Consider the following 21,867-nt stretch of genomic DNA (forward strand, 5'->3'; position numbering starts at 1 on the left):
ATGGAAAATGTTGTGAGGATTAAAAAAAAAAAGTATTTTATATCATGTGTGCTTAGTAGAGAGGATTGAAAAGTGGAATGATAAAGAATAAATTATTACTGTGCCCTTCTTAATAAAAGTACATGATTGAAATTGAAATGATATAAAGTGTATTTCTCTCATGTCATTCTTAGTTGGATTATTATTAATAAACACAAATATTACAATAATGATGTTCAACTTATATACCAAAGACTTTAAACCAAGGATGGACCTAGGGTTTCAAGCTAGGGGGGCGTAGTATATGCAAAAAAAATTCCAAATAAGCATTTGTGGGAGGGTTTCTTGTCTCAGCCCCCAATTAGCAGGTATTGTCCTCTTTGGATTTTTTCCTCAGGCTTATAAGGCACATGTGAGATGCGTCTCTCCCCGATGTGGGATTGAGCAAATCCTCGAGGAAAAAATCCAAAAAGGACAATACCTGTTAATTGGGAGCTGAGACAAAAAACCCTCCCTCAGCATCCATATCAAGGTTTTGAATTCTATTTTGGATACTGTTTCGAATTGGCTACTGGAACAAAATATTACGGTACTCATGTGTGCTTTGCATTGTTTCAAAATTATGAATAGAATATATTATTATTATTATATATAAGAGGATTCCCCTCTTTCAACTAGACTTATTTGTGATTCAAAAATACCCTCATTAATGAAATGTAACTTTATTTAGAAACAAGGTCATAAATGTCAAATAACAAATTTCATTTTGAATTCAAAAAGAGAAATCCTAAAATTTAGGATTTTTTTTCCTTCACTCTTATTTACACATGTTTATCATTTTTACTTGTTTGAAAAAAAAAAAAAATATATATATATATATATATTGATGCTGAACAGAATCAGTAGGCTGAACAACTCGGCTTCAATGGGCTGAAAGCGGTAGCGAAGGCCTGAAAAATGAACACGCTGTTAGAGGAGACCGGGGTGGACCGGCCTAAGACCCTCTGATGGCTAAATTAGTATCTTCCTCATAAGTGGAATTCTAACTGTATTGTAGTAATGTCAGAATGGTCTCATACCTGTGTCTGATTCAGACCGGCCCTTATATAGGGAACCTTGGGGCAGTTATTTGGTTTAGTAACTTCCCCAAGATTCGTGGAAGTCTGAAATTACAAAAATAACTTCCCTAACGGCTATAGAAGGAATATCCACTGATGGAAGTTACATACTTAGGAGAAATTGCTGGCGATGAACACGGGTTGATTAACCGCTCTAGAATTCTGGAATTTTACTGTCACAGGGTCGTCCATGTGCTTTGCCCATGGACGACTCTGTGTGTACATATTGATGTTGTGTGGTCATCCATGAGCTTTGCACATGGACGACTCTTCCAACCTGATTCTCTGAAGTTTATTCAATTGATCAATACTCAGGGACGACACATCTGGACGAATTAGAGACGGTCTGGCCATTTGGCTAACTGATGATCATGGACGACTCCTCTGGACGAACCATAGATGGTAATTTTTTGCTATCCCATCAGTTGCCTTTTGTCCAAGGTGTCGTCCAAGGATATTGTGGGGATTTAATACATTTTATGTAGCCACGTGTCATGATTTAATTTGTTGATTAGTTACGTCGATTACATTTTCTCAAGTGATTGCCATGTGTCATTCTCTTAATGGATGGTGTCATTTCGTTGGCCCTACTTCTGGGCCCTATAAATAGACACATTCTCTTTCTTGCCCCTTACCTTTCTCATAAACTCCCTTCTGCCATCTCATCCAAGATCCTCGTCTAGCCTTCGTCCTAGTTCTGTTAGGTATTTCCTCTTCCTTTTTAGGTTTTCATCTTGATTTTTATTTTAGCTATGTCTTCATCTAGTAGTTTAGAGAGAGAAATAGACGAATATCAGGATGTCTCGTCTGGGAGTTATGAGAGTGGTGAGGGTAGCACAAGTTTTAGTAGCAATAGTTCCTCGGACAAGCATTATTCGTCTGGGGTTCCTGGCATTTCCATAGAAGAGTTTCAGGAAATGCAACATAGGACGGCCTCTGGAGCTGGGACTAGCTCGTCCAGAGCGCCACCTAACCCTTTTCAGGACGAGGAAAAGGAAGAGGAAAACGTAATATATCTGCGCCCCTAAAGTAGCGTCCACCTTAGACGCCCCTAAGTTAAAAACTTTAGTAGATAGATATCAAATCCCTAGGGAGTTCAAACCTCGTCTACCTAAAGAAGGAGAGTGGTGTTGTTCTCCTTCTTCTGGTTTAGGAGTATACTCGTCTTATCTCTTAGCTGGTCTTAGGTTTCCCTTAAATTCTTTTGTAGAGATCTTCTTCATAGGTTGGGCATTAGTCCTAACCAGTTTAACCCCAATGGTTGGAGGACGATAGTTGTCATGAAAGTGCTATGGCGTGAGACATTGGAAGGGGAATGTCCTATAATAGTGGACGAGTTCCTTTACTGTTATAAGCCCTCAGAAATAAAGAAGTCTGCTGGTTTTTACCAGTTCTCGTCCAAAGGCTCTCATTATAGCTTAATAAGGGGTCGTAGCTCATCTGACAGGCTCTGGAAAAAAGAGTTTTTTATTATTTCTGGAAATTGGGCTGGGGACCCAATAGATGTGAGTAATGCCCCCTTCCCTCCTTTTACGAGCCCCATAGGTCGCCTTCGTCTTGAGGGTATGTTTTCTTTCCATATTATTTCTTTCATTTCTTACACTTTTTCTAACTCTCAATCATCTAACCAACTTTCTTTTTATTGGTGCAGCTGTTGTTCGTTCACATTTGGACAGATCATACTTGGAGCGAATTGACCAAGTATGCGCCTTCTCTAGAAGGACTTTTCACGATTTAGTAACTTTTGGCAGTTTGGCTACGTAGGGGCTTGGTCCAGAACCTACTGCTGAGAACCTAAGCCACGAAGAAACTACACGTAGAAGTAAGTATCGTCCATCTTTACTTCATTTCATTTCCTTCCCTCTTTTTTTTTTTTAACTGATTTCCTTTATTGTAAGAATAATTACAATGAGAGAAAACAAGGAAAAAACAGTAACTAGTGGGGACAAGGATGCTCCTGTGCCTCCAGTCATCCAAAAGGCTTCCGTCTAGGCTGGAAAGAGAAAGTCTAAGAAGATTTCTAGTGCTGTGGACCTGGACGACCTTCCTAGTCGTCGAGGCTCCAAAAAACAAAAAACCAACTAGACTTCATCTCTTCCCAAGGTCCCCAAATTTACACCTCCAACGGTGAATCTGGACAACCCTCCTGCTAATGTGGAGCCCGTCCAGGTGATTCATCCTATTCCAACTGATCCTACTCCCCCTCTAGCCAAGACTTTTCACAAGCCTCATCCGTTAGAGCCATCTGATCGTCCTTCCAACTTGGTGCTGGACGAGGGCTATGCATGGAAGACGTTCAAAAGAATCGTCACTGACAATGAGATTAATGAATGTTATAAGATGTCAGTGAAGGAATTTGAACGTTCTAGTATCCATGACCTCTTTAAGGTATGATTTTCACTCGTCTTTGTGTGTTTTCAATAAGTTTTTCAGAGATGAAATTTCTTAACTTTCCTTCGTCCATGCATAGGCTATGTCAAAGTTCTACACAACGACGTGCCAAACCAAGGAACTTGTTGAGGAGGCAAAGACAGCGAATAACAAAGCTAAGAAGCTGAACAATGAAGTTCTGTTGAAGAAGAGGGAAGTGATTAGGTTGACTGAGGACCTCAATCGCTTGCAAGGAATAGAAACGAAGTTGAAGGACAAGGTTGAGGAACTTAAAGTAGATGCTGTTGAGAAGGATACTCGCATTGCTTATTTGGAGGGACAAGTCTCAGAGTTTCCTTCGTCCTTGGAGAAGGCACGTGAGGAAGCCATATCAACCTTTAAGATGTCTGACGAATACAAGAATCGTCTAGACAGCCATTATGCTGCTGGGTATGAGGACTTCCATGCTGATGCCAAGGACGCATTCCCTGACTTGAACTTCGATACATTCAAGATCCCCCTCGCTACAGAGAGTTCTTTGCTTGTGACGAGCTTTGAGGGCGTCAACGTGGAGGACGACACTAACAACGAGGTGACCTAGGACGATCCAAAGTCCAACCCATTAAAGTGACTTCAATTTTAGAAAATTTTTATGTTTTTACTTTTATTTGGAAGTGCCCTAGTGTTTTGGGCTTTTATCTCTTTTTTTTTTTTTTTTTTGAAATTTATTCAAGTACAATTCCCTCGTCCAAATTTATGGACGAGTTTTATGAACTATTACTCTTCTTTTAAGGGTTTTTGGACGGTGGTCATCTACCCTTAGAGTTTATGAATGAATGAATGAACACTTTATTTTCATTATTTCTATCATATTTGAACATGTTTAAGGATTTATAGACATACTTTATTAGTATCGTCTGTACCATTAGGAAAGCATTTTATCTCAGCTTGAACTTATGGACGAAGTTCTTTCATCGCAAAGCTAGAATAAAAATGAACCCTTAAAATGCCGTCTTTAATTCGTCCATGAACATCATCTTTTGGCTAGCTTAAGGATTTGTTCAAACTTGCGATTATTTATTCGCCCTTAACGAAAGTAATTTCAGCAAATGCTCATCCAAGTGCTGGACTGGTTAGCTGCTTAGATTCATCCAGGAACTTGTGGTGTTCCTTCAAGCATATTCTTCGTCCATGGTTTAGACGATTATACCGCAGGTTTTATTTCGTCTTGAGATTGGACGGATATATCTTAGGTTTTATCTTGTCTTGAGTTTTAGACAGAGATATCTTAAGTTTTATCTCGTCTTGAGCTTAGACGGACATACCATAGGTTTTATTTTTCTTGCTTTATCCTTACTTGAAGGAAAGCTACTAGACGATACCCCCTAGTTTCTTCCAAGGGTTTTATTTGTCTTTGGCTTTTCACCTTCTGTGGATCATTTTGAATCATAGAAAATTGAGGATTACCATACAATCATACATATACTTAGAAATACACGATATATATATTTGAAAATCTATACTATGTAATCATTCGTCCACAATCATGGCACATGTTTAAGAGCTAGTGCCTTTAGGAAATTAAAAATACTTAAACATAACTTCGTCCATGAGCAACATAAAATACTTATACACTTAAAACACAATAGTAATAAGCAAATACTAGAAAATTATATTAAACACATTACTTCAAACGTCCAAGGATCTCATCCATGACCACCTTTCATTGATAGTATCTCCTTATGTGTTCAACATTCCATGGGTGCTCTAACTTTCGTCCATCCAAGGCTTCCAAATAGTAGGATCCTTGTCTCTTGGAGTTGATAACTCTGTAAGGTCCTTCCCAATTTGGTCCTAGCTTCCCATAGGCCGGGTTTTTGGTGGCCAAAGAAACCCTTTTAAGGACGAGATCTCCAATGCTAAAGCGCTTGGGTTTCACCATGGCATCATACTGCTTTGCCATGAGATTTTTGTACCTTGCCGTTCTTTGCTCCACGTCCATTCTTATCTCATCTAAGAGATCGAGGTTAAGACGAAGATGTTCGTTGTTTTCCTTATCTTGATACTTCATCACCCTATGGCTGGCCATATACACTTCTGCAGATATGACTGCTTCGCTCTCATAAGCCAGTTTGAAAGGAGTCTCTCCTGTGGGAGTCCTCACCGTTGTTCTGTAAGCCCACAAAACACCAGGTAACTTGTTTGGCCATACTCCTTTTGCCCCTTCAAGCCGAGTCTTGATAATTATTAACAAGGATCAGTTTGTCACTTTTGCTTGTCCATTGGCCTGTGGGTAGAAGGGTGAGGAGTAGTGATTCTTGATTCCCAATTGCTCAAAAAATTTCCTGAAGGGTGTGTTGTCAAACTGTCGTCCATTGTCAGACACTAATACCCTTGGTACTTCGAATCTGCATACAATGCTCTTCCAGACAAAGTTTTTGACATTCTGCTGTGTGACTTTCACTAAGGGTTCAACTTCCACCCATTTAGTGAAATAATCTATCTCTACCACCAAAAACTTCATCTGTCTAGTTCCAATTGGAAAGGAGCCTAAAATATCCAAACCCCACTTTACAAAAGGTCAAGGGGCCATCACTGGGGTAAGATATTCTGACGGTTGTCTAGGAATATTACTGAAACGTTGACATTGATCACATACCTTAACATATGCCTTAGCATCAACTTGGATGGTTGGCCAATAGTACCCTGCACGGATGACTTTGTAGACGAGTGATCTGGCTCCTGAATGGTTACTACACGCTTCTTCATGAACTTCTCTAAGTGTGGAATTTGCCTCATCTGGGGCTAAGCACCTCAGGTATGGTTGTGAAAAACCTCTTTTGTACAGCACTTCATCCATAAGGACGTATCTAGCTGATTTAACTCTAAGTTTCCTGGCTTCGTCCTTCCCTTCTGGAAGCCTTCCGTCCTTCAATATGATACTATTGGGGTCATCCAATTCTTCTCACCTTCTATTTGCAGTATTTCTAGGAGGTCTATGCTTGGCATGTATTGTATTTCATCAAACTTGTCCATCACTTCATTAGCGGAGGCTTCCTTCGCCAAGGTATCTGCTTCTATGTTCTCTTCCCTTGGGATTTGAACAAAATTAGCTTCTTTGAATTTCTTTACAAGGCGTGCCACTTTCTTCAAATATCTTTTCATTCTATCTTCCTTGGCTTCACATGTCCCATTTACTTGGCCTATGACCAACTGTGAGTCTTCCAGGACGAGTACCGAGCCCGCTTCTATAGATTTAGCCAACTCCAACCCTTTAAGAAGGGCTTCATACTCCACTTCATTGTTAGTTGTCTGGTACTGTAAGCGAACCTTGTACTTCAGTTTATCTCCTTCTAGTGACTGCAAAACAACTCCTATACCTCCTACATACAACGTAGATGATCCATCTACATGGACAACCCATTTTTTATTGCCTTCTTTCTCTTCCAAGTCCTCATGACTCGGAGTGAACTCTGTAATGAAATCTGCCAGGGCTTGGTCCTTGATTGCATTCCTCGGCTGATACTGAATGTCAAACTCACTGAGCTCAACTGCCCATTGGATTAGTCGTCCTGCAGCTTCTAGTTTGTTCATTGCCTTCTTGAGTGGATGGTCAATCATGACATTGATGACATGAACTTGAAAGTAGTGCCTTAACTTCCTAGAAGTTGTTATCAGTGCAAACGCTAACTTCTCTATCAGTGGGTACCTTCCTTCTGCTCCTCTCAATGCTCGGCTAATGTAATACATAGGCTTTTGCACCTTTTCTCCCTCCCTGATCAACGTTGAACTCACGGCATGCAGGGACATTGCTAAATAGAGATATAGTTCCTCTCCTAGCACGGACAGACTAAACAATGGAGGCGTAGTAAGATAGTACTTCAGGTCCTGGAAGGCCTTCTCACACTCGTCCATCCACTCAAATGCCTTCCTGAGAATTTTGAAAAAGGGCAAACACCTGTCTGCGACTTTTGAAACAAACCTGTTAAGTGCTGCAGCTCGTCTAGTGAGGGATTGGACTTCCTTGATGTTCTTCGGTGGTTCCATGTTCAATATGGCTTGGATCTTGTCTGCATTTACCTCAATTCATCTTTGTGAAACCATAAATCCTAAAAACTTTCCTGATGATACTCCGAATGTACATTTATTTGGGTTCAGTTTCATCTTGTATCGCCTAAGTGTTTCAAAGGTTTCTTGAAGATTGTCCAAGTGGCTTCCCTTGTCTAAGCTCTTCACAAGCATGTCATCCACGTACACCTCCACATTTCGTCCTATCTGTGGACAAAACATATGATTCACCAACCTTTGATAAGTTGCCCCTGCATTCTTTAGACCGAATGACATCACCTTGTAACAAAACAAACCTTGACTAGTAATAAAAGATGTCTTCTCTTGGTTAGCCTCGTCTATCTTTATTTGATTATATCCTAAGAAGGCGTCCATGAAGCTCAGCAACTGATGGCCAGTTGTGGAATCCACCAATTGGTCAATGCATGGTAAAGGATAACTATCCTTAGGGCAGGCCTTGTTCAAGTCAGTGAAGTCTACACACATCCTCAACTTGCCATTTGCCTTCTTTACCATCACTACATTTGCTAACCAATCCGGGTAATAGACTTCCCAGATGAAATGTGCTGTAGTCAGTTTCTGAACCTCTTCCTTGATAGCCTTGTCTCTTTCAGGGGTGAAGACTCTTTTCTTTTGTCGAACAGGCTTAGAAAAGGGGAACAAATTCAATCGATAAGTAATTACTCTTGGATCAATACCAGTCATCTCGTCATGACTCCATGCAAAAACATCAGTATTCTTCCTCAAAAACTGGACAAGGTCTTCTTTCACTTTCTCTTTCATACCTATTCTAATCCTAGTGAACTTCTCAGGATCATTTTCTTGTAATAAAACATCTTCCAATACTTCAGTTGGTTCTACAACAATTCTTCTTTCTTCTATACTTATAGTCTGCATCTGCTCGTCCACAGCCAACATGGCTAGATAACACTCTCTAGCTGCCAACTGATCTCCTTATGCTTGTCCAATCCCGCATTCCATAGGAAATTTGACTGATAGATGGTAGGTAGATGTTACTGCCTTCCAACTGTTTAAAATTGGTCTTCCAATGATGGCATTGTATGAGGATGAACAATCCACCACAAGAAAATTCATTTCCTTAGTTATCTGTTGCGAGTATGACCCCACCACTACAGGCAATGTAATGGTGCCGATGGGCTGCACTTTCATTCCTCCGAATCCTATCAGTGGTGAGCATGCTGGACGAAGTTGATCTCGTCCAACCCTCATCTGCTGGAAGGCGGGATAATACAATATATCCGCCAAGCTTCCATTATCCACCAACACCCTCTTGGTTGTATAACCTGCAATGAGTAAGGTAATGACAATCGCATCGTCATGTGGATGATGAATCCTCTCAGCTTCTTCATCCGTAAAGAAATTGTTGGCTCGACTGCGTCTCTTGTCCTTGGGGGTCGTCTAGAGAGTTAGACGTTTTGCACCGCTTTGAGGTACGTCTTCTTTGCCTTGGAAGATTGTCCTGTCGAAGTCCCACCAATGATAACCCTTATTTCTCCGAGTGGGGGTCGTGATGACTCTTCCATCTTCGCTTTCAATTTTTCTTCTTTATGATCCCTTCTAAGGAAATGCCTCAACTTTCCTTGTCTAATGAAATTCTCAATTTGCTACTTCAAGTCATAATACTCATCCGTATCATGCCCATGATCTCCATGGAAGCGACAATATTTATTCTTATTGCGCTTGTTAGGATCTCCTTTCATCTTCTCTGGCCACTTCAAGGAAGGATCATCCTTGATTTGCATGAGCACCTGATTGAGTGGGGCATTTAAGGGTGTGTAATTCTGATTCCTTGCTGATGGGCCTGTCTTCCTGCTATCTCCATCTTGATCCTTTTTATCTTCCGTTCGTCCCTTCTTTGGACGAGACCCTTGATCAGAGTGACGCGTGGGGTTGACTTCCATTCTCTCAACTCTCTTCCTTTTCTTAGCTACGATTGCGTCTTCTGCGTTCATAAAGTTTTGGGCTGAATGGATGAGTTCAGCCATGGATTGAGGCTCCTTTTCATATAGCTTGTGAATGAATAAGTCCGAGTTAACCCCATTGTGGAAGGCTGCCAATAGTAGCTTGTCGTCCACTGTTAAGGCTTCCCTGTTGAAGCGCGTGATGAAGAAACGCAGGCTTTCATTCTTCCATTGCTCTATAGTTAACAAGCTGGACGAGGAACACTTGTGTCTCTGTCCCCCAATGAAATTATTAACAAATAATTTGCTTAACTCCTCGAAAGAACTTGCAGAATTTGGGGGTATTTTGCTGAACCACACTCGCGCTGGCCCTTTAAGTGTGGTAGGGAAAGCTCTGCACATAATCTCGTCTAGAACCCCTTGGAGATGCATTGTAGTCTTGAAAGTAGCGATATGATCGAAAGGATTGCACTGTCCATCATATGAATCTAGGGAAGGCATTTTGAACTTTGGAGGCAAGGGATGGCCATTGATGGAAGCCGTGAAAGGGGAATCTGTTTGGTGAACCAAATCCTCTACGAGATTTGTCCTTCTCATGTTCTCCTTTATCTCGTCCATAACCTTCCTCATCTGATCCACCTCTTTCTCCAAGTGTGGCACCTTTCGCGAAGTGGTGCCTCTTGACTGGTTCTCGGACTCAGCATTTTCCCTTCTATCTTCTTGACTTTGGGCTTGTTCTTCTACATGTCCTTTACGACGTTGCCTCTCTATCTCACTAGTCAACTCTTGATTCTGACGAGTTAACTCCGCCATGGCGGCTGCCACGGACTGTATGTGTTAGATGGAAGGAGGTTGCGTGACAGGCGCTGATTGGCGACCTCGGTTGGGATGGCTGGAAGCATCCTTACTTTCATGGTAGCCTGGGCTAGTGGCCCTTGATCTAGTCTGAACCATACAGCCTTTTGTCGGAGAAGAATAAACTGTCAAACTTGAAGTTTTCACAGATAATTTCTTCTCTACAGACGGTGCCAACTGATGCTGAACAGAATTAGTAGGCTGAACAACTCGGCTTCGATGGACTGAAAGTGGTAGCAAAGGCCTAAAAAATGAATACGCTGTCAGAGGAGACCGGGGTGGACCGGCCTAAGGCCCTCCAATGGATAAGTTAGTATCTTCCTCACAAGTGAAATTCTAACTGTATTGTAGTAATGTCAGAATGGTCTCATACCTGTGCCTAATTTAGACCGGCCCTTATATAGGAAACTTTGGGGCAGTTATTTGGTTTAGTAACTTCCCCAAGATTCGTGGAAGTCTAAAATTACGGAAATAACTTCCCCAACGGCTATAGAAAGAGTAACTGCTTATGGGAGTTACATACTTAGGAGAAATTACTGGCGATGAACACAGGTTGATTAACCGTTTCAAAATTCCAGAATTTTACCATCACAGGGTCGTCCATGTGCTTTGCCCATGGACGACTCTGTGTGTACATATTGATGTTGTGTGGTCGTCCATGAGCTTTACACATGGACGACTCTTCCGACCTGATTCCCTTCAGTTTATTCAATTGATCAATACTCAAGGACAACACATCTGGACGAATCAGAGACGGTTTGGCCATTTGGCTAACTGATGATCATGAACGACTCCTCTGGACGAACCACAGATGGAAATTTTTTGCTATCCCATCATATATATTTCTAAATTATAATAGATACAAATTATTAACCTTTACCAAAAAAAAAATAGAAGTGCTTCTAAGCACGCGCGTAAGCACATGCTCAAAGGCTAGTTGTCGTTGTTGTTGTTATTATTATTATTATTATTATTATAGGGACTGGGTTTGAGCACTTCTTCTATTAGATGAGTGAACTCAGGTCTAATTAGCCCAATACAATAAATTTATAGAGAATGGGTTTAAAAACTAAGCCTTAGTGAGGGATACAACAACTAGGTATAGTTATGAGTGGGTTGAATAACAAGGACATGGACTAAAATGTGAAACTCTGTCCTCGGCCCTCCTCTGAGGAGTTGGTTGTTCTTATGGTTTCTTCTGTGCTTGGTTACTAAGGTTTCATAGATGATACAAATGGCTATCGTATTCTCTGTTTTTTCACCCTCTCCTTTTTCTGGAGGATTTCTTACATTATATACCCTTCTAGTTGACCATCGCCTTCCATTTGTTGATCATGCAAGTCACTACTCGAGTATTTATCCCATCAGCCACCTTCCTAAACCTCTTGTGAGTTGCAGCAACCAAGGCAACATTGTGTAAGGGTCATTTCCTCATTAATGTAGCTAGGACGTTAGTTGTAGGGATTTTATGCGGAGGTGACAGTTTCTCCTTGAATTGCTCATCCACCATACCCTCATGGCTGACCCATTGTACTTTTCCTTTTTCTTGGGAGGCTTTGGAAGGCTGCCTTTGATGGCGTACTGATCTTCCCTTCTGTGATTTCAACTAGCCGAGGACAGGATCGTCCTCGGCGATGTTTCTTGGTACTTTGGACTTCCTTCGTTCATCCTCGAACATTTCTTCCTCCTCAGCGTAGGCCTTGGGCTTAGTGTAAAATGGGCCGAGGTTGTCAAATTCTTTAGCCCCATAATAGCCCCTCAAAATCTTGTTGTTCGGCTTCTTAGACGGAGAGGAGGATTTTGATGTCCTTGGGCCTTCGTCATGGCTTGTCAAGTCTTGTCCTCCGTTAGTACCAGAGTCTCTTCACCTATCCAAGACACGTTTTTGGCGCTTCGGTATACGGAGCATGCCCTCATTAAATTCTAGCGGCTCTATGCTCCCCACGTTTAACAGTGTGGTGACAATCTAACGGTGGGGATTGTTTTAACTTTATGGCCGGGAAACCTGCACGATCCTTTTTAATTGGAGGTATAAATACCTATTTGAACCGATTTGCCTCCTTACTTTTACACTCAAAAGTTCTTGGAGTAACTAGTTTTTCCATAGGTTTGAGTCCGAGGACCATGCAAGACCTTTGTTCTGTCTAGTACTTAGACTTTTCTTGAAGTTACTAGTTTCTCCATAGGTTTGAGTTTGAGGACCATGCAAAACCTTGGTTCTGTCTAGTACTTAGCTTTTTCTTGAAGTAACTAGTTTCCCCATAGGTTAGAGTCTGAGGACCATGCAAGACCTTGGTTCTGTCTAGTACTTAGACTTTTCCTGAAGTGACTAGTTTCCCCATAGGTTTGAGTCTAAGGATCATGCAAGACCTTGGTTCTGTCTAGTATTTAGATTCTTCTTGGAGTAACTAGTTTCTTTATAGGTTTGAGTCCAAGGACCATACAAGACCTTGGTTTTATCTAGTACTTAGATTTTTCTTGAAGTAACTAGTTTCCCTATAGGTTTGAGTCCAGGGACTATGGAAGACCTTGGTTCTGTCTAGTACTTAGATTGTTACTAAAATACAAGACATATAATTATAATAGACTTAAAATTTGAAATAAAGAAATGCTTTTATTAATAATAATACATTCTCAGGTTATTTACATTCCATAGATGAGATATAGCTTTTCCATCTAAGTCTTCTAAGTAGTATGCACCTATTCCTGCTACTAAAGTAATTCAGTATGGTTCTTCCTAGTTGGGTCCCAGCTTTCCAAAGAATGGGTTCTTGGCAGCACCCACAACTTTCCTCAACACTAAGTCCCTAGGTGCTAGTAGTCTCAGTTTCACATTGGCATCATACCTCGGCTTGAGCTTCTGATGGTAATAGGCCAACTGTATCACTACCCTTTCTCTTTGTTCATCGATCAGATCTAGGTTCTTCCCCAACAGTTCATCATTACTGCTTGAAGTGAAGGAGCTCGTCCTCAGTGTTGGGAAGTTTGCCTCTAGAGGGATGACAGCCTCTGCCCCATAGGTCATGGCGAAATGTGTTTCCCTCGTGGATCGTCGTGGTGTAGTCCGATAGGTCCATAAGACATGTGGCAGCTCTTCTACCCACTTTTCCTTGGCATCATACAGCCTCTTCTTAAGCCCATTGACTATGACCTTGTTAACAGCCTTTGCCTGTCCATTTCTCTGAGGGTAAGCTGGAGTTGAGTACCTGTTTGTGATCTCGAGTTCGCAACAGTATCTCCTAAAGGCTTTACTGTCAAATTGGAGTCCATTATCCAAAATGAGGGTATAAAGGACCCCGAATCGTGTAACAATGTCTCTCTAGATGAATTTCTTAGCGTCCATGTCTCTAATGTTGGCCAATGGCTCAACTTCGACCCATTTGGTGAAATAATCTGTGCCGACTAACAGATATCTCTTATTTCCTGCTACCTTGGGGAAATGACTTACAATATTTAGGCCTCATTGGGCAAACGGCCATGGAATGAACAAAGGGTTGAGGACCCCTCTTGGCTGATGAATATTTGGAGCAAACATTTGGCATTGGTCACATTTCTTAACATATTCTAGAGTCTTTTTTAGCATCCCTGACCACCAATATCCCTGGGTAATGGCTCGGTGTAACAGAGATCTTCCTCCTGTGTGACTCCCACAGATCCCCTCGTGCAACTCTTCAAGTAGTAATTCTGATGCTTTCGGGTGAATACACAATAAATATGACCCAGAATGAGTGCTTATACAATTTGTGATCCTCGGACAACTAGAATCGAGGAGCGTTTCTTCGTATTTTCTCAGCCTTTGACTTCTCCTCAGGTAGAATATCATCTTTGAGAAATCTCACCATAGGGTCCATCCAGATAGGACTCACACTAACTTGATGGATATGAACCACGCATTTTACAACCTTATTTGGCCTATCCAGATGCTCGACAATAATAGTTCGAGGCAGGCTCCTTGCTGAGGAAGTAGCAAGCATGGCCAATGAATTAGCATGGGTGTTTCCACTTCTAGATACGTGTGACAAGCTGAAAAGATTGAAGTCTGACCGCAAGCGCTTGACTTGGCTTAAGTACTTTTGCATCCTCGCATCTCTAGCCTCCAGCTCTCCCTTTACCTGGCCCATTACCAATCTCGAGTTCGAGAACATTTCTACTGCTTTTCCTCCCATTTTCTGCACTATGGCCATTCCTAGTAATAAGGCCTCATACTCGGTTTCGTTATTTGTGGCTGAGAATCCAAGTCTTAAGGATTTCTCTATAATAGTCTTCTCAGGAGATACTAGGACTAGCCCCACTTTAGACCCCTTTTGATTCTCCGCGCCATCAACGTACACCTTCCAACATGGGGGTTCTGGCGTAAAGATTGCCCCAACAAATTTTCCATCCATGTTTCACCCCTCAGCTACTATTTCTACTAGTGGTTCAACAAATTCAGCCACCAAGTTAGCCAAGACCTAGCCCTTTATAGAGGTCCAAGGCATGTATTTGATGTCAAAAGCTCCCAGAATTGTGTTCCATAGGGCAATCCTTCCAGTGTAATCAGCAGTTCGAAGCACAAATTTCAGGGGTAGTTAGGTCAGGACAACCACTTTGTGGGCTTAGAAATAATGGGAAAGCTTTCGTGTAGTGTAGACCATAGCTAGTATAGCTTTCTCCAAAGGTAAGTATCTGACATCAGCTTCATGTAGTGACTTGCTCACGTAATAGACTGGCTTTTGAAGGCTATTGTCATCCTGTATTAGTACCAAGCTCACAGCATGAGGGGCTACAGCAATATATGCATATAAGATTTCATCGGCCTCAGGACTGGACATGATAAGTGGTCAGGATAGATACTCCTTGAGTTGCTGGAAGGCCACAATACAATCCTCGGACCACTCAAATCCTTTCCACTTGTTGATCAAGAGATAGAATGGTCTGCATCTATCCACCGACCTGGAAATGAATCGGTTCAAGGCTGCGATCATTTCAGTAAGCTTTTGGACCTCCTTGGCATTTTGCGGTGGTTTTAAATCATTGATAGCCTTAATCTGGTCTGGGTTAACTTCAATTCCCCTATGAATAACCATGTAGCCTAAAAACTTGCTTGATTCCACGCCAAATGAACATTTGGAAGCATTTAGGCCCAGCTTGTGCTTCCTTAAGACATCAAAGGTGCTGCCGAGGTCTCTTAAATGCTCGGACACCACTTTACTCTTCACCACCATATCATCGACATAGATTTCGATGTTCTTGCCTAACTGTGACTTGAATATCCTTGTTATCATTCTTTAATAAGTGGACCTTGCATTCTTCAAACCGAACAACATCACCTTGTAGTGGTAGTTCCCAATAGGTGTTACGAAAGCTGTCTTCTCCTAATCCTCCAAGGCTAGTGGTATTTGATGATAGCCTTGAAAGGCATCTAAGAAGCTCATTCGAGGATGGCCTGTAGTTACATCCACCAGCTAGTTTATCTGAGGCATGCAGAACAGGTCTTTTGGGCATGCCTTATTTAGGTCCGTAAAATCTACACAAACCCGCCTTTTTCACTTTTCTTCTTGACGACCACGATGTTGGCCAATCATTTGGGGTAAAAAACCTCTTTGATGGCCCCTGCACGCTTAAGCTTCTACACCTCTTCTCTAATCGCATCGGCGTGCTCTCTTGATGGGTGCCGAGGTGTCTGCTTCTTGGGAGTTAAGGATGGGTTGACATTGAAATGGTGACAAATGAAAGCTGGATCAAGCCTTAGAGCATCACAAGCGTTCCATGCAAACACGTCTATATTTCTTTTGAGAAACTTAATCAACTCCTCCTTCTCCTGAAGAGGTAGCTGAGCTCCGACCTGAAAGAACTTCTCTGAGTCATCACCAATGACCACATTTTCTAGATCTTCACATTTTGCCCCATCAGCAGCGGTATCGGGAGGTGACACCCGAGCCTTTGATTACTATATGTCCTTTTCAGCAAAGGCCGAGGACTCTACATCAAGCTGATGTGAAATGGCATCCACTATACACTGACTTGCATGGATTGGCAACCACGGATTTCGAGGACTTGGTCCTCAGATAAAAATTTCACTTTTTGATGCAAAGAGGAGGCAACAGCCCCCAAGGTATAGAGTCAGGGCCTACCGACGATGGCTGTATATGGAGAGTAGGTGTCCACCACGATAAAGTTCACCTCCACTATCTCTGGGCCGGACTGGATGGGTAGCCTAATCATGCCCTTTGGAATAACAAGCTTCTCGTCGAAACTCATCAAAGGAAAGCTATAGGGTGTCAAATCTTCCGGTTTAACCTCAGCCCTCGGTAGAGATCAGGGTACATAACCTCGGCCCTACTGCCATCATCCACTATCACTCTTTTCACATCGAAGTCCCTAATTCTAAAAGCGATCACTAGCGCATTGTCGTGGGGCTGGGTGGTTCCAATCTTGTCCTCTTTTGAGAAGCTCAAGATTGGGTGAAAATTCATCCTGGCCTTCTTCGGTTTTGGCTAGGACTCCTCAGCAAGCAGCTGAGCCATAGATAACACTCGTGAAGGGTGCGTGCCTATTCTTCTTAGCGCAATCAAGATTACATTGATCGTCCTTACGGGTGGCCTTAGAGCGGTATCTTTCTGGGGCTCATGGTAGGCCTGACCAGGATGACCACTGGAATGATGTAGAAGGTGCTTTAACTTTCCTTCTCGAACTAGCTGGTCCAAATAGTTCTAGAGATTCTTGCAGTTCTCCGTGGCATGTCCATGGTCCTGGTGGTATTGGCAATAAAAATTTTGATTGCACATTGTGGACTCTCCTGCCATCTTATTCGGCCATTTAAAGTATGGCTTATTCTTGATTTTCTCTAACACTCGATGTACTGGTTCTCGGAATATAGCATTGACAGTCTGTGTGTTGGCTGCTCCGGATTGCCCTACGAAATCTCTTCTCAGGCCGTTGCTGTTATATCGATCCAACCTAAAATTCCTCCTCTCCTGAGGGATAACCTTCTCTTTTCCCTTGCCTTGCAGCTGGTCTTCCTCTACTCGTTTATACTTATCGATCCGATCCATTAGTTGGCGCACACTAGTGGTAGGCTTGCTAGTTAGAGACTTCCTCAAGCCGTGCTCAGCTGAGAGGCTATTTTTGAAGGTGCTGATGGCGACATCGTTAAAATTGCCGTCCATTTCATTATACATCTCCCAATATCTGTCCAAGTAGGCCTTTAGAGTTTCTCTGTCATGCATGGATAAAGACAATAACGCACTCAAGGGCCAAGGAGCTCTACTGTTTGTAATGAAACGGAAGCTAAAGGCTTGGGTTAGCTGCCTATACGAATCTATGGAATTCGTCTTTAAGCCATTGAACCACCTCATTGCCACCGGTCCCAAGCTAGATGGGAAAACCTTACATATCAGCACCTCGTCTTTAGAATGGACAGCCATCCTTTGGTTAAACTGGCTCACATGCTCCACGGGGTCTATTTTGCCATTATAAATGGTGAAGGTTGGCTGCTAGAACCGTCAAGGAAGTGTAACCCCTTTTATGTGGCGTGTGAAGGGTGACTTGGAGAGTTGATCCAGTGGGCTCATGGCAGCATTTGCCAAGCCCCTAGGGGATGGGCTTTTACGTTTACGCCTCTGGTAGTGCTCTTCTTCATGAGAGAATGTCTCACTTGGAGGAGTTCTCGATCTTTGCCTATAGTCATCATCGCTTTCATCCTCAGAGGGCATGTCAATGTTAGAATGAGGTCGCCTCCGTTATGCATGGCGCAGCTTTCTCTTCAAATCTTCTATCTCTCGTTGCATGGCCTGATTATCATTCTGTCTTTGGATACGTGGCTTCTAACTTCTTATTGTTGCATGACTCGATTGTCATTTCATCTCTAGAGCATGTGACTGCCCACACGAGAGTGGCTTTTGCTGGTTTGAGTGGTGTGCACACTTCCCTTTCAGAACCTTCCATTCTCTTCATTTCGATCACGCTCCGGGTTGGGAAAGTTACCCTGTTGCTGGGATTCAACCGGTTTAGGCTGATGGGAGCCTGCTTGATGAGGGTCTGATCCTACCATGTTTGATTGTTGCCCTTACTAACACACAAGTTCTTCCCACAGACGGTGCCAATTGTAGGGACTGGGTTTGAGCACTTCTTCTATTGGATGAGTGAACTCAAGCCCAATTAGCCTAATACAATAAATTTATCGAGAATAGGTTTAAGAACTAGGTCTTAGTGAGGGATACAACAACTAGGCATGGTTATGAGTGGGTTATGTAACAAGGACATGGACTAAAGTGTGAAACTCTGTCCTCGGCCTTCCTCTGAGGAGTTGGTTGTTCTTATGGTTTCTTCCGTGCTTGGTTACTAAGGTTTCATAGATGATACAAATGGTTACCGTATTCTCTGTTTTTTCACCCTCTCATTTTTCTGGAGGATTTCTTACATTATATACCCCTTTCCAGTTGATCCTCGCCCTCCATTTGTTGATCATGCAAGTCACCACTCAAGTATTTGTCTCATCAGCCACCTTCCCAAACCTCTTGTGAGTTGCAGCAACCAAGACAGCACTATGTATGGGTCATTTCCTCATTAATGCGGTTAGGACGTTAGTTGTGGGCATTTAATGTGGAGGTGACAGTTTCTCCTTGAATTGCTCCTCCACCATGCCCCCATGGCTGACCCATTGTACTTGTCCTTTCTCTTGGGATGCTTTGGGAGGCTTCCTTTGATGGCATTTCAATTTTCCCTATTGTGATTTTGACTAGCTGAGGACAGGATCGTCCTCGGTGATGTTTCTTGGCACTTTGGACTTCCTTCGTTCGACCTCGGACATTTCTTCCTAAGTATGGGCCTTAGGCTTGGTGTAAAATGGGCCGAGGTTGTCAAATTCTTTGGCTCCACAATTATTATTATAAGGTTATTCCCTATTATTATTGTTTTTTATGGGACTTATTTTATTGCTAAACTAAATTTTAAAATTTATTATCAAATAAAATATTGAAAAGAATTAATAAATTTAAGTAATGGTATTTTTGTAAATAGAAAGAATTAGTGGTAATTGTAAAGGAAGCACCTTCTTAGAAGCTTCCCATCTACCCTCCCACGTTTTATTTTCACCACATTCACCTATTTAATCTTTTTTACTTTTGGATACCCTTTATTTTCACTTTTTTTTACTTTTAATCTTTTATTTTTGATAAATGGCTACTGACCCCAACCACTCACAAGGTTATCTCCCCATAAAAAAGACTTTGGTGATTTGGTTTTAGCATTGATTGACCATGATACAAAGAGATGGAGAAGAGACAAGTTAGAAAGAATTTTCTTGCCTTTTGAAGTTGAGACAATCTTTAACATACCAATCAGCTATCATGCACAGGAGGATTAATTAATTTGGGTGGGTAACAAAAATGGAACTTTTACAGTGAAAAGTGCATACTATGTTGCTAGAAAAATCCTTGAAGGAATTAGTAGGGAGAATCATCTATTGTAGACATAAGAGCTCCGTTATGGAAAAAGATGTGGCACTTAAATATCCCAGCAAAGGTAAGAATTTTTGTTTGGACGCTATGTTTGGATGCAATCCCCACAATGCTAAATTTAAGTAAAAGTGGAGTCCAAGTAGAACCTATCTGCCCATTGTGTAAAGATGATGTAGAATCTGTTGAGCATGCCATTTTTAAATGTGATATAGCTAGTGGTGTGTGGAAGATGTGGGAGGACTACCCCATTAGCCTGATGGATATCAATAGGCATGTTTCAGATCTGGCCATTGAAATACTCCACCAAGGAATCCAAAGGGATCTAAAGAAGTTTTTTGGACTGGCTTGGAGGATTTGGTTGAATAGGAACCAAGTAATTTATGAGGAACATGGGGTACCAGAAGCTCATATTTGGGGGTTTGCAGTTCATATGATTAAAGACTACAAAGATGTAAATGGCTTGGAGGCAAAGCACAAAGTGAACAAGAAGCAACAATGGGAACCTCCTCTAGAGGGCTTCTATTATATTAATGTGGATGGAGCCATCCCTTTGACCAATGGACAATTTGGGGTGGGAATGATAATTTGAGATTGGAATAGCAGAGTGATAGCTGTTGTGTCTATGCCCCTTCTAAGAAGATACTCTGTTGAGGAAATTGAGGCAATCGCAATTGACCAAGGCTTAGTTTTAGCTAAAGAACTTGGCTTGGAGAAAATTATTATAGAGGGCGACTCCCTCCTGACTGTCCAAGTTGTTGAAGCCAAAGATGTTAGGGGGGTTGTTGGCCACATTATAAAGGGTATTAGGCAGGGATGTAGCAACTTTTAAGAGGTTAAAGTTAGATGCATTGATAGGAACAGCAACAAAATAACCCACGAACTCACCCAGCAAGCCAAAAAAACTAGAAAAAAAAAATTGTTTGGAGGAATGATATCCCAAATTTTTGTTTGACCTTCTGAGATTAGAGGGATCAGTCTAGGCAGGGATTCTTTGTTTTTGGTCTATGTTGTTACTGTTCTGCTTGCTGTTGGTGTGTTTGTTGCTCATTGTATTTGGTTTTTCTCCTTTGAATGAGAATTCAGTCTCTTTTTAGGGAAAAAAAAGAAAAAAAAAAAGTCCTCACATCCCTCATCTTCTTCTCCAACTCTAGGTTTGTAACTCCCTCATCTAATGTTAATAATATAAAATAATATAATTAATATTAAAAAGCCAGTTTCTCCAAAAATAAAAAAATAAAAAAGCCACATAAGAATATTAATGAAAAAGAAAAAGCCATGTCAAATTAAAACAAAAAACAACAAAAAACAAATTCTGAAAAAATTAATTGAATTTAAAAAAAAAATATTCTAAATTTCTTTTGTATTCTCGCACTTTCTTAGTTGTCAAATACATTACCCAAAAAGCAACACAATAATCTGAAACTAGACACTAATCAAACATTCACACTGTTATCAAAATCATACACAAATCCAAACAAGAAGCATCTTTTTTTTTTTTTTTTCTTCTATCATATATATAGAAGAAGGCCAAAATGGCACAATAGTATTATTTACCAAATTTACCACTGTTTTGGAAATATGTAGGGGTCTACCACTTTTTGGGTACTTGAGTTTGGAGAACTCGAGTTTTCCATGGTACTTGAGTTCCATAGAAAAATTTTAAAATTTTTTTATGATACTCAAGTTCCATAAAAAAATTTTTGGCAAATTTGAAGGCTATTTTTTTCAAAGAACTCAAGTTCATGGAACTTGAGTTCCTCAAACTCGAGTATCCAAAAAATGGTAGATCCCTACATATTTCTGAAATAGTGGTAAATTGATATATATTTCAGTAAACAGTGGTATTTGGCCATTTTGGTCTATAGAAAAAGCTAATTGAACATTTGTTAGCAAAATCAACTAACGATGGCTGATGGGTACATTCAGCTAGAATAATAGATTAATACAATCTTCTTCTGTTTCAACGCCTCAGCCATCCTCACAACATAGCAGCTGCATGTTGTCCTCTCTGCTGTTGTTTTGGCAGATCTAATGCAAACAGAGCCAGGATGTGGTGGGTGCTACCGTGATCTAATGGTGGTGGTTGTGGTGGGAGCATGGTGGCATTGACAACGG

At 41.4% G+C, this 21,867-nt stretch overlaps 2 protein-coding genes across 2 annotated transcripts; one reads left to right on the top strand and one right to left on the bottom strand.

The window, feature by feature from the left end:
• Positions 1-9,160: 9,160 nt before the first annotated feature.
• On the bottom strand, positions 9,161-10,270 carry LOC136067404 (uncharacterized). Its single transcript, XM_065773194.1, has one exon. The coding sequence runs from the start codon at positions 10,268-10,270 to the stop codon at positions 9,161-9,163; it is 1,110 nt and encodes a 369-aa protein (XP_065629266.1).
• Positions 10,271-19,861: 9,591 nt separating this feature from the next.
• On the top strand, positions 19,862-20,341 carry LOC112031113 (uncharacterized). Its single transcript, XM_024063794.1, has one exon. It carries the CDS (start codon positions 19,862-19,864, stop codon positions 20,339-20,341), a length of 480 nt encoding a protein of 159 aa, XP_023919562.1.
• The last annotated feature ends 1,526 nt before the right edge of the window (positions 20,342-21,867 follow it).

Source organism: Quercus suber, unplaced genomic scaffold (assembly GCF_002906115.3).
Source record: "Quercus suber isolate HL8 unplaced genomic scaffold, Cork oak 2.0 scaffold_70, whole genome shotgun sequence".
Lineage (NCBI taxonomy): Eukaryota > Viridiplantae > Streptophyta > Magnoliopsida > Fagales > Fagaceae > Quercus > Quercus suber.